Raw genomic sequence first — 13,009 nt, forward strand, 5'->3', positions numbered from 1 at the left:
TCACTTACTGCGGTCAGCCCGCTGATACTGTAGATAACCACTAGTTTAATTCACCTAAGTACCCAACACCTAGCAAAGTTCTACGGCGTCACTAGGGATTAGATGAATCGCAACTAGCAGGAACATGGATTTCTACACTCTGCATATCCGTCCATTCAACTGTCGCCTAGCGTAGTTCTAGGACTCACGCACGCCCGAATAAAAAGGAGATGTAGTAGCTCCTTCCACCAAATCAAGTATCCAAGACTTCCCTAAATGGAGGTCACCACTTCCACTAGTTCTACCACTCCTTAAATGGGTAGCTTTTCATGCCTCAAGGTACACCGGAACGAGTCGGAGTGTAACACCTTGTCCATCCTAGTATCGCCCATGCCAGAGTAATTAGAAAGATCCAATATCTCTGTCCAAACTCTCAAAGGTTTTCCATCAGATCGTTTCTCAATCCATGTCTGCTAATGGTACGCTGATATCGAGAAACAAATTCCTAACAGCTCCAAGCTTATCTCCATCATGGAACTCTCTTACTTCATTCCTACTCAGTTGCTTCATGGACGTCCTTCATTGCTACCGGGATACAGAGAGAGTTCACTCTGTCCAACCAAAATCTTAGAACTTCCAAACGTCTTAGACCCTATCATGATAGTCGAGTCGTCAACATTTTCGTGTCAAATGCTCCTCTTACGCCTGAAAATCCCAACATTCCCTCAACTTAACTGACATCGACTACTCCAGCTTAAGTTGCTTAGAACCTTACACATCCTCGTGGGGGCTCCACCGTGATCCTATCCATCATATATGCAGTCAGTGAGGTGATCGGGCTTAACGAAAAAATACTATGATAGTAGCAATCAGGCTAGCAACACACACATGTGAGGGAGAAAAGAATTGCTAGTGATGTTTCATGGAAGGGACAAGAATTGACCTGCTCTGATACCAACTGTAACACCCCGTACATATACGTCTAGAATAATATGTAGTGATGCTAAAAATTGGTACAAGAAACATACACAAGTGGAAAAGACAAGGAATTAAAAAATCATATACAATTTCATTCTTCAACAAAATGTATACAATACACTTGTCCATAACACTACACAGCGGAAAACATCGTCTGATGAGGTCATCCTGCCATCTGCTCGTCCACCGTCTTCAATATAAATCGCCTAACAATTCTTCTACTTCTAACTCTTCCTGAAAAATAATAAGAGGATTGGGGTGAGATTACTAAATCTCAGTGAGTCTCCCTATCTTACGGGTTCACTCGGTTCTACAAGGTGCATGCCAACAAACAGATCCACCGTGGATCCGGGTTTTTTTCCTCACGGTCAGGTACAAACACACAACAAGGATACAATCCACATTGGAAGTCCCTTGACTAACCAATGAGATCAACAAACAAGCATGAGTACCATTTTCCTCCAGAATAGGTCTTTCGGGTTTACCTGCTTCCTCCTGTTGGGCACGACCCTAGAGGTCAGGTCTTCTGGGGTTACCTTCCATTTTGCTATAGGAAACTGTCCTCAAGTCACAAGAAACACACAAGTATGCAGACCCGTACCCGTGTACGAGGAATCCAGAAGTAAGTTTTACCTTTCTACTTAGGCTACGCAATACCACACCCTCGATGAGTTACCTCTTGTGCCTACGCGTCAAAAGATTTGCACATGCACACCGATAGATGAAACAAATCACTCCTACATGGAATTTCATCCGCGATGAGTTTTTCTATTGTGACTTTGCCTAAGTGGCGTCACAACCCCATCGGTCATCTATACGCAGATGTGTAACTGCTAGTGCAAATACGCCATAATGACTAGACAAGCCCACCAGGTGAAAGCCTAGTGATTATCTACGTGACATCACTAGAGGTGAGTTTTCCTGATATGATATTGCCTACGTTCCATAAAGACCCTCTGAGCGCATCACAATGGTAGCTCAAGTGTGTATGACTTACCAAGATGCCGGTGTTTTCCTACTGAAGGTAACCCCTTCAGCCACCGCAATGGTAATATCTGTCATGTGCACTTTACGACCTAGTAGCCTAGGTCTACTTCGATTCAAGCATACATCAGTCATATCATGCAGCCACATAGGCAAACAACTTCCGAATGTTCAACCAGAACAACGGGAAGCACAATATGATCATCACATATCATATCAAAATAATGAATCAAATAGTTATTCACATACTTGGAATTAACACATTCATGATCTTATACAACATAGCATGTTCAAATACAATTTAAACAAGTCTCACACGACTAAGGAGGCATTCGATTCTCTTACTCAGAACAGAACTGCTCTCGGGGTATTAGTTTCACAAAACTCCACGCACCACACTTAACTGAATGTGCATTAGGTATATCGAAAAACGATATTCTAACATCGGGGATAATTTTGCTAGATAGTATGTCTTATAAGCTTTCCAACGGTACAAAGTTCGCATCAATCAGACTTACGATGCAAAAGTTATGAATTTCCGAAGTTTTGAAAAATCTGCCCAACAATGATGTAACCGGCTACATGATTCATGTAACGGGTTACATGACCTAAAAACTGTGTTTTTCACCCTTTTTCACACATGTAACCGGTTACATCAACCATGTAACCGGTTACATCGCTGACAGACCCAAAAATTATGCATTTTAAAGTTTCAAACTCCAATCCAACTTCACTCAAATCAATCCCAACATACCACAACATTCTAAATCATGTTTATTTACTACTATAGAAGAATTCTAATAGGAAAGAGCATATATGATCAACATGTAAATATCAATTTCTCATAAAAACCCCATCTTCCCCAAATTCATGCAAACCCTATAAAACCCCAAGTCTCTAACTAGAGACTCACCTTGTTTGACATAAAATTATGAGTTTGATGATGAGATTAGAGATGATGATGATGTCCCACACTCTTGATCCTTGTTCTTTCTCCAAGATTGTTGAAACTATGCACATGCATGTTGATGAAGAAGCTTGAGTTTGGACCAAGATGAATTTTCTTCTTCTTCCTCCATCTTTCACGTTTTCTTCTCTTCCTCTCTCTCAAAATTATGATTTTGTTTCCATCCCCACATGCAAAGTCAAACAAGTCTTAGGGGTGATATAAGAGGTGAAAGGTCTATAATACCCCTCCTTCACTTATTTAGTCAAATACTCCCCAAATCCAAATAAGTGACTTAGTACTAATTATCCTCTAATGACTTTATCAATTAAATTATGAATAGTCATTAGGTGATTATAATACCGGGTGGTATTACATTTACGGTTTGAAAATAATGAATTTTTAAAGTTTCAACGAAATTTTAAACACCGACATCGTAAACTTACAACTCTAAACATACAAGAATAACTCTTATAAATTTAATTGGCAAAGAGACTGACTCAAGTAATAATAAAACAACTCTAAAGAGTCAAATATCTTCAATTTTAATTTTAAAACTCATCGGATTTAACTCTAAACAACTCGAAAGTAACTCTGACAACTCTATTGACAACTCTAAACATGTCAGAGTTACGCAAAACAATTAAAATTATGACTCTTAATAACTCAAAACAACTCTGACAATTTTATTGACAACTCTAACAACTCTATTGACAACCCTATCGACAATTCTAACATTGAAATTAATTTAAATTAACTTTTATCAGCAACTCAAATCTCTCAAAAGTTATTATCATTATTATTATTATATAATATGTATATTACTAACTCAAATCTCTCAAAAGTTATTATCATTATTATTATTATTATTATTATAAAATACTATGTATATTACTAAAGTTGACACAATTGCTACTTGCTAGGATTACCAATACAGTCACGTGAATATATCAAACTGGTTAGTTTTTCTTTCTTTTCAAAATGTAAAATACAGCTTTGTACTCCAAATTGAACTCATATGTGCGTTCTCAATTCCTGTTACAGTACCTACTATTTTCACATCCTTTATTTAATTTCTAAGTGCACTGCAGAGTAAAATAAAGCTACGGTATATGTATCACTACAGTATACATATATTAATTTGTGATTCTCATTCATCTCTCAATTTCACCAATATACCAATTACAAACACAATAAGTCATCACCTATCAAAGATTACTCATTAAAACTTAACAATGTCAAAACCATAAAAATTAAGGATTTCAACCTAAACATGTCTCTACCCTTTAATATATATTATCATACAAATCCGATAATCATGTGAGAACCCACCCTTACCTTATGATTCTTTGAGCTTTTGAGCTTTATTCTCTTAGGTTTTTTCCTCTTCTTCTCCAATTCTCTCTTTCTCTTCTTTTCTCTTCTTTTCTCCTTTTCCTCTTTTCTTTCCATCTTTCTCTTTTCTCTCTTATTTTATTAAATATCACAATTTTCATAACAATTTTATTGGGCTTACTTAACTCACTCTCACACTTTCTATTCACACTCCTAATCTAGGCCCAATTACTAATTCTACTACTTCTATATTATTTCCACCAATTAAAATAAATCACATAATTCAATTAAAATAAATTACATAATTCAATTAAATCAAGTATGCACAAAATCACACAATTAATTAATAAATCATATATTTCACCAAAACCATCAATTAGTTAATTACTATATCATATAATAATTAATAAAATAAATATATAATCTAATAAATAAAAATCGGGGTGTTACAAAAACTACTTACGTTATTCATTCAGTTTGGGAACCCGATCGATAGGAAAACTTGTACCTCTCTCTTCGGTTATACCATTGGACTCATGGGAAATCTAGTTTTCATAACTTATTTAAGAAAACCTTATTCTATTCATCCACTCGAAACAAAATAAAAATAATATACATAAAAACAACTATATCTTCTTCCAAAAATCCTCTTGAAACTTCATCTTATTCTAAAAAACATACTAATAAAACTTCATCATCATTCACCTGAAACAAAATTTCATCACCCTCAAAATGAAATTTCTAATACCAAGCACCATTACTTCTAAACTCGAAAAACAACTCGAAATGAAACTTTTTGACTTCCCTCTACACGAAATATAAATTGAAACTTCTCACTGAAGCGAAACCTCTTGAAAAGAAACGTGTCATAACAAAATACAAATTAAAACTTCACACAAAGGCAAAACTAAATTAAAACTTTGTAATTAGTATGTGAATCTAAGTTGAATTAATTCTATAAAAGGAAGAGAAAAAGAATCGTAATAAATAACTTTTTTATAATACCACATTTAATTACACATGCAAATTAACCGATATACGATTAAAGAGTAGAAAATCTACACAAATAAAAGTAGACAACATACTCACCATGCAACAATTCTGGGGATTGTTGATTTTAGAAAGAGAAAACTTATCTTTATAGATATAATCAGGGACGGAGTTAGAAATTTTCAACTGTGGGCAAAATTTATAAATTTGTTATACTAAATTATAATATATCAATTATAAATAAATATTATAATTATTTTTTATAAATTTTAATATTTTAAAAATATGAATGGTTTACTTATTTACTTAATTTTTAATTATAAGTATATAATATATTTGTCTACAAATAATTTGATAGTTTGTAGATCATTAATTTTTCTTTAATTCAAAAAATATACTATCATAAATATAAGATGAAAATATTCAACACATTAAGAAGTCTTTATTATCTAATAGACTATATTTTGCAGTATACTAAAACAAAATAATCATTTAGTAACATTATCACTACTATGCTCTATGTCATATATAAATTTTGTTTTAGTGGGGGCATAGGCCTACATACACTTGTATGTAGCTCCGTCCCTGGATATAATCATCCCTATAGACGTCATACCATGTGCATGGGATCCCAAAATATCCTATAAGAAATATAGGATTTTATTTGATTCTTTTATTCATTACTATCTCCATATCAGTAGTTTGTGCGGTGGAAGCAATGTGCGTACAAACTAATTATGCTTATTTAATAGTATAAAATAAAACACCTGAATTGGTATACAATATGATAAAGATCGGATAAAATATCTGGCCAAAAGAACAATAAAGCAATATATTCACTACTACAAAAAGTGCTTTTAACCTCGGTTATCAAATAGATATAATCTCGGTTACACAAACAAGGTAAGGAAAGGCGACTTGAAAAGTTTCCACTTATCACCTCGGTGATTTAAAAACTGAGTGAGAAAAGTGGCACAAGTCATGGGTTCGATTCCTAGCAACTACATTTTATAAATTTTCAAAATTGCGCTACTTTTTACCTCGGTTTTTAACAATAACCTCGGGGTAAAGTCTTGTTTACAAAATTTTAATTTTAACATGTTTTTTTTCGTTTTAATCTACAAAGCACTAATTTTTTGGTCAAATTCTACATCTTCCTTATCATCATTGTTTGCAATATTTAAAGTTAAAATTTCAGCATTTTGCATCCAAGATGGATAGTTATGGCATTCACGTTTTGATTGGGTAGTGAGAGTTTCACATGGATCATTAATGTTTCATATGGATTGATGAGTTGACAATATATTAACCATTGTTACTTTATAAATGGAAGACAAAGATTCATTACTTAATACTTTTCATCAAATTGGTCATAAATAAAAAAATTAAAAACAATTATAAAAACTGTGGGGTAAAGTTGCGTATAAATAAAAAATAGAGACAGAGAGAGAGAGAGAGAGAGAGAGAGAGAGAGAGAGAGAGAGAGAGAGAGAGAGAGAGAGAGAGAAATAGAGATATATAGAGAGAGGTGTACACCATATTTATAGTGGCTCAACTATCGTCCTCGATAAGCATACCCTACTCTCTAATGGTTTCCCATTAAAAAAATTTATCTTCCAATATAGTTTTTCACAAATTACACGATGTTTAGTACAATTGCAATATCCAAATAATTATGAAAAATATAAAAATATTTTATCTGGATCCTTTGACTTGGGCACTGTTAGGGGTGGGAATAAGCTAGGCTAGGCTTTATAAAGCCTGGGTCTGGCCTATGATAAACTTACAAGGCCTGAGCCTGGCCTATGGCCTACTATAGGCTCGTTTTTTCAGCCTGGCTTGGCCTTTTTAAAAGCCTGGCCTGGCCTGAAAGCCTATTTAAAATCCTTTTTCTTATTAATGTTTTCAATTAATTCATATTACTTAAGAAGCCTTATAGGTCGCATATATATGAACATTTAGACCGACCTATTTAACATTTTTTCTAATATATATGCATATATAGACTAATCTATTTAACACTTTTTCTAATATATATGCTTATATAGGCCAACCTATTTAGACTAATTTTAATATATATGAAAATATAGGCCGACCTACAAGGCTTTATAGGCTTTTTTACTAGCCTAGGTCTGGCCTATTTTATTAAATAGGCTTTTAAAAAAGCCCAAGCCTGGCCTTTTTATCAAATAGGCCTGGCCTGGCCTGGCCTTAAGTAGGCTAGGCTATAGGCCCCTGTAGGCCGGCCTGGCCTGTTCCCACCCCTAGGCATAGTATACAAACTGAAACCTTGCATATTTTTACTAGAAATTGTCTTGAATCTCCCAGCCCTAAGAATTCTTTTCCAAAGTTTAAATTTTGCAGCAATCTTTCCTCAATCTCACCGGTATCTTGAACTTTGTTTGCTTGAAGATTGAGAAGAACTCTCACTTAGTCTGTAGTATTCTGTGCACCACTACCAACACAATTTTAAAGAGAAGAACCTCATTGTCATACCATCTACGGTTGCACATATCCGAGTTCCAATAACTTGTTCAGTTTAGACGACTTTTGATCTAAACGCAAAACTTCCGCTAGCCAAAGTTTAAACTCCTTTCAAATACCTTAAAATTTTTAATTTTGAATCAGGGGATCTATTCACCCCCCCTTTAGATAAGGTCTCGCCGTCTAACATTAATATTTTCTAATTGTTTAACTATTTACTTGAACGATTATATTTAAGAGAATTTTTATAATTTTAAAAATTATTTAATATTCATGGGATTTATTTTTAAATAGTAGTAAAAATAATTAATTAGGAGTTAATCGTGACTCATACTTAAACCAAATTCAAGTCTTGAGTAAGTATTAAGAGCTAGAGAGATTTTAAACTAAGTTAGTAATTATTTAATTGTGGCTTCAACAAAATATACATTTTTAATGAGATTTCACATCAAACGAATATTTGACCGAGGTTAAAACATGATATGGTGGCATTTATAAAATTTTGATCAATGGGTATTATATGTTCCCTCAGTTGGCAATTGAACCAATATGAAAACTATATCATATTCCGTAGATTCTTGTGGATCGATAGGAAATATTTAGGATCTACAGGCCTTTCAGTTTCATCCCTAAATAACATTTTTTATTTTTATTTTAAAAAAATTAAATTTACTTATTCCCTTGGATGAAGGGTGAACCGATAGAAAAACACCAATCTATCCTCTCAGTTAAAAAGTGAACTAGTAGGAAAACTACTTAGGCTCTCCCCTCGGTTGATCCCTAGGCCGATAGGAAAACTACTTAAGCTATTTATCCAGTTTGGAAACTCAACCGATAAGAAAATTGATATCTTTCTCTTTGGTTATACCATTGGATTTATGGATAATCTAATATTTTACATGACTTATTTAAGAAAACCTAATTCTATTCATCCACTCAAAACAAAATAAAAACAAAATACATAAAAAAAACTTCATATTCTTCCAAAAATCCTCTTGAAACTTCATCTTATTCCAAAAAAAATACTAATAAAACTTCATCATCATTCACTTAAAAGAAACTTTCATCACCCTCAAAATGAAACTTCTAATACCAAGCAACATTACTTTCAAGCTAAAAAAACAACTCGAAACAATTTTTTTTTGACTTCTCTCAACACGAAATACAAATTGAAACTTCTCACTAAAGCGAAACCCCTTGAAAAGAAACGTGTCATAACAAAACACAAATAAAAATTTCACACTGAAGCGAAACTAAATTAAAACTTTGTAAATAATATGTGAATCTAATTTGAATTAATTAAATAAAAGGAAGTGAAAAAGAATCGAATAGAAAACTTTTTTATTATACCACACTTAATTACACACATGCAAATTATCCGATATACGATTAAAGAGTAGAAAATATACACATATAAAAGTTAACAACATACTCACAAATGCAACAAATGTGAGGAATGTTATATTTTAGTAAGAAAAACTTGTTCAATAGATCTGATAATCCCTAAAAATGCCATGCCCTGTGCATGGGATTCCAAAATATCCTTTAAGAAAGATAGGATTTTATTTGATTCTTTTATTCATTACTTTCTCCATAAAAGTAGTTTGTGTGGTGGAAGCAATGTGCGTATAAACAAATTATGCTTAAATAACGGTATAAAACGAAACACCTCGATTGGTATACAATATGGTAAAGATAGGATAAAACATATCTAGCAAAAAGAACAATAAAGCAATGTATTGTTAATATCAAATTTACACAATGCGTCTAAATATACAAAATCGATAAAATATAGATTCTAGTACCACAACTTTAAACTTTTATAAAAAACAAGATTATTCGAAGTGTCGATTAAGGCAATAACTTATCACATATGATTCTAGAAAGCAATAAAATAAACCTAAATATGCAATTCTACAAAATAAAAAATAGAGAGAGAGAGAGAGAGAGAGAGAGAGAGAGAGAGAGAGAGAGAGAGAGAGAGAGAGAGAGAGAGAGAGAGAGAGAGAGAGAGAAAGTGGTACGCCAGATTCATAGTGGTTCAACTATTGTCCTCGATAAGCCTACCCCACTATCTAATGGTTTCCCATTGAAAATTTTGGTCTTCCAATATAGTTTTCACAAATTACACGATGTTTAATACAATAAAAATATCCAAATAATGCTAAAAATATAAAAATCTTCTATATGGATCCTTTGACATGGGCACACTATACAAACTAAAACCTCGCAATATCTTTACTCGAAATCGTCTTGAATCTTCCAGCCCTAATAATTCTTCTCTAAAGTTTCAATTGATGCAACAATGTTTCCTTGATCCCACCGGTATCTTGAACTTTGGTTTGCTTGAAGATTGAGAAAAACTCTCACTTAGTCTGTAGGATTTTGTGCAACACTACCAACATAGTTTAGAGAGAAGAACCTCATTCTTTTCTGATGGACTTGTCAAAATCAGACACAACACCACACACCTTGCAAATCTTGAACAATCACAAATATCCAAATATGAGATTTAGATCCATAGGAAAATGGTGTTAGAAAGAGGTAGAAGATGAAAGAAATCATTTGTAAGCATTTAAGAAAGATTCAAAAATCCTTTTGAAATTGAGAGAATAAATGAGTTTTGATTTTTCAAATCAATAGTGAAAGGTTTGCATGTGAAAGATTTTGAGAGAAAAAGCTTTTATATGAACTAAAGATGTTGCACAAAAATGATTGAAAACTGGTACACGATTGAAGTCATAAGAAAGAAGTATGTTTCGAGTCAGAAAATCAACAACTCAATAGATTGACTTGAAGCATATTGCTTAAACAAAAATCAGACACTTTGATTTATGTATGCTTAAAAACTAATTTAAAAATAAACCCATGTATGTGAAATCGTAGAGGAGACAAAATAGCTAAATAACAAAACCAAAAGCTTAAAAGACAAGCAACAAAACTCTTAACCCACGAGGCCAATCATAGAGAAATTACATGAGTATCTAAGTTCTCATTTGTTAGTGTTAGGTTTATACATTATTATGTATTTGTTGTACTTGATATGATCATGGCATTATGCTTAGTTTAATCAATCCTAAATATTTGATCTTTCATGTTTTTCTTAATGTTTGAATTATGCTCGTGAATCTTAGGAGGTGTCGAAGGGGTCTCATAGGTCTAGACCAAAAGTAACTCTTCGTTATTTGATAAGAGACATATTTGTTTATAATATGATATGTGGATCTTAGTTGAATTAATTCTATGTAAAGGAAGACAAAAATAGGTATTGAAATAACAAATATTTTTATCACACCACGCATAAATACACATGCAAATTAACCGATATTATGGTTAATCAATGAAAAATTAATACAAGTAGCAAGAGAAGTAGACAACATTACTCACAATGCAACAATTATGAGGATTATTAGATTTAAGTAAGAGAAAACTTGTTTCTGTAGATCTAATCATCCCTACAGACGTAACACCATGTGTATGGGATCCTAAAATATCCTATAAGAAAGATAGGATTTTATTTGAGTCTTTTATTCATTACTATCTCAATAAATAAAATCACACCAAGAAAATAATCATAGTAACGAGAGTGAGTGAGTCTATATGTTGGTAGCTGCGCTATGCAAAACAATGGTTTCCATGGTCAAGCCAGGACCAAATCCAAATAAAACACCCCACTTAAGTCCTTCACCAGTAGTCAACTTCCCTTCCTTTATAGACTTTCTTCTCATCTCATCCAATATAAATAAAACACAAGCACTCGACATGTTTCCATACTCACTTAGAACATGTTTTGTCGCATTTAGTTTATCTGAATTCAACCCAACTGTTTTTTCAACCCTCTTCAATATTGCAGGACCACCAGGGTGTGCTACCCAAAACAATGAATTCCAATCACTAATTCCAAGCGGATGGAATGCTTCTTCCAGACTCTTCACAATATTCTCACCAATCAATTCCGGAACATTTTCTTTCAAATGAAATGTGAGTCCGACTTCACGCAAGTGTCCTTCAATTGCACCTTCAGAGTTTGGTAGAATAGTTTCGGAAGTCGAAACAAGAAAAAACAACGGTTTTTCAATTTTTTCATCAGGTTTTGATCCAACGATCACAGATGAAGCACCATCACCAAAGAGTGCTTGTCCAACTAACGAATCCAAGTGATTTTCATTCGGACCACGGAAAGTAACCACAGTTAATTCAGAACAAACAACGAGGACACGTGCACCAAGGTTGTTCTCAGCAAGATCTTTGGCGAGACGAAGAACAGTTCCACCAGCAAAACAACCTTGGTGATATAACATAAATCGTTTTATGGATGGATTTAGGTTTAAGAGTTTGACGAGTTGATAATCAGCACCAGGCATGTCGACACCTGAAGTTGAACAAAAAATGAGATGAGTTATCTCTGATTTTGGTCTTCCCCATTCTTGTATGGCTTTTGATGCTGCTTTTTCTCCTAGCTTTGGTACTTCTTCAACTAATATGTCTTGGCGTGCGTCCAGAGATGATTCCTCATAACTGGATATGTTTGGATTTTCTTTCAACATTTCTTCTGTCAAGTGCATGTAACGTTTCTTTATCATTGACTTCTCACCTGTTGAAGCAGAGAAAAATACGTAAGTTGAAGCAACATGCATGCATGTGTGTCTAGCATATATAATATACATGAAGGAAGTACTACAAAAAACAAAAACAGATATTCATGAAAACATGTATGCATGTATATACGAGCTTACATATACGCTTCAATTTATCCTTGAGTTGAGGCATGTGATTGCTGTTGGTAACTCGGAAGTAATAATCTGTAAAATCAGATTGATAAATGCAATTTGGTGGAGTTGCTGTTCCAATAGCTAGAATGGTTGCAGTGCCACGGGCTCTTTGGGTCTCTCTTATTTCATCTAAGTGTGCCATTTTGATTGGAAATGGTATGAAGATTGTTGATAGAGGGTACTGGAAAATGCAAATGTAGTTGATGAAAGCTATTGTCTGATTACTACCCTATTTATAGAGAAGTACTATTGTTACTATAAGTCTATAAGGGGTTAGTTCGCCATCACGTGCTCCAAAAGATTGAACAAAAGACGGCTATCCAAACCTAACATATACCACTTCTTATTTTCTTATAGTGTGTCTATTCATTGATATATGGCTATCCAATCTAAAATATATGGCCTATTCATTGATGTGTTGCAATTTTCCTCTAATTCGAGCAGCCAATCAAGACCACAAAAGTGTCCAAATGCTAATAATGAAAACAACTTCAACAATAGATGTGTAGAAGAATTGAAAAGTAGTCGTGTATATGCTTTT

At 33.5% G+C, this 13,009-nt stretch overlaps 1 protein-coding gene across 1 annotated transcript; it reads right to left on the bottom strand.

Annotated features, from left to right (window-relative positions):
* Positions 1-10,964: 10,964 nt before the first annotated feature.
* LOC131661369 (chalcone synthase-like) lies at positions 10,965-12,678 on the bottom strand. The gene is made up of 2 exons (XM_058930899.1): positions 12,433-12,678; positions 10,965-12,290 (listed from the first exon to the last, which is right to left on the bottom strand). The coding sequence occupies exons 1-2, from the start codon at positions 12,608-12,610 to the stop codon at positions 11,293-11,295; spliced, it is 1,176 nt and encodes a 391-aa protein (XP_058786882.1). The 5' UTR covers positions 12,611-12,678; the 3' UTR covers positions 10,965-11,292.
* Between the last annotated feature and the right edge of the window lie 331 nt (positions 12,679-13,009).

The sequence above is a fragment of the Vicia villosa genome, linkage group LG3 (assembly GCF_029867415.1).
Source record: "Vicia villosa cultivar HV-30 ecotype Madison, WI linkage group LG3, Vvil1.0, whole genome shotgun sequence".
In the NCBI taxonomy this organism is placed as follows: Eukaryota; Viridiplantae; Streptophyta; class Magnoliopsida; order Fabales; family Fabaceae; genus Vicia; species Vicia villosa.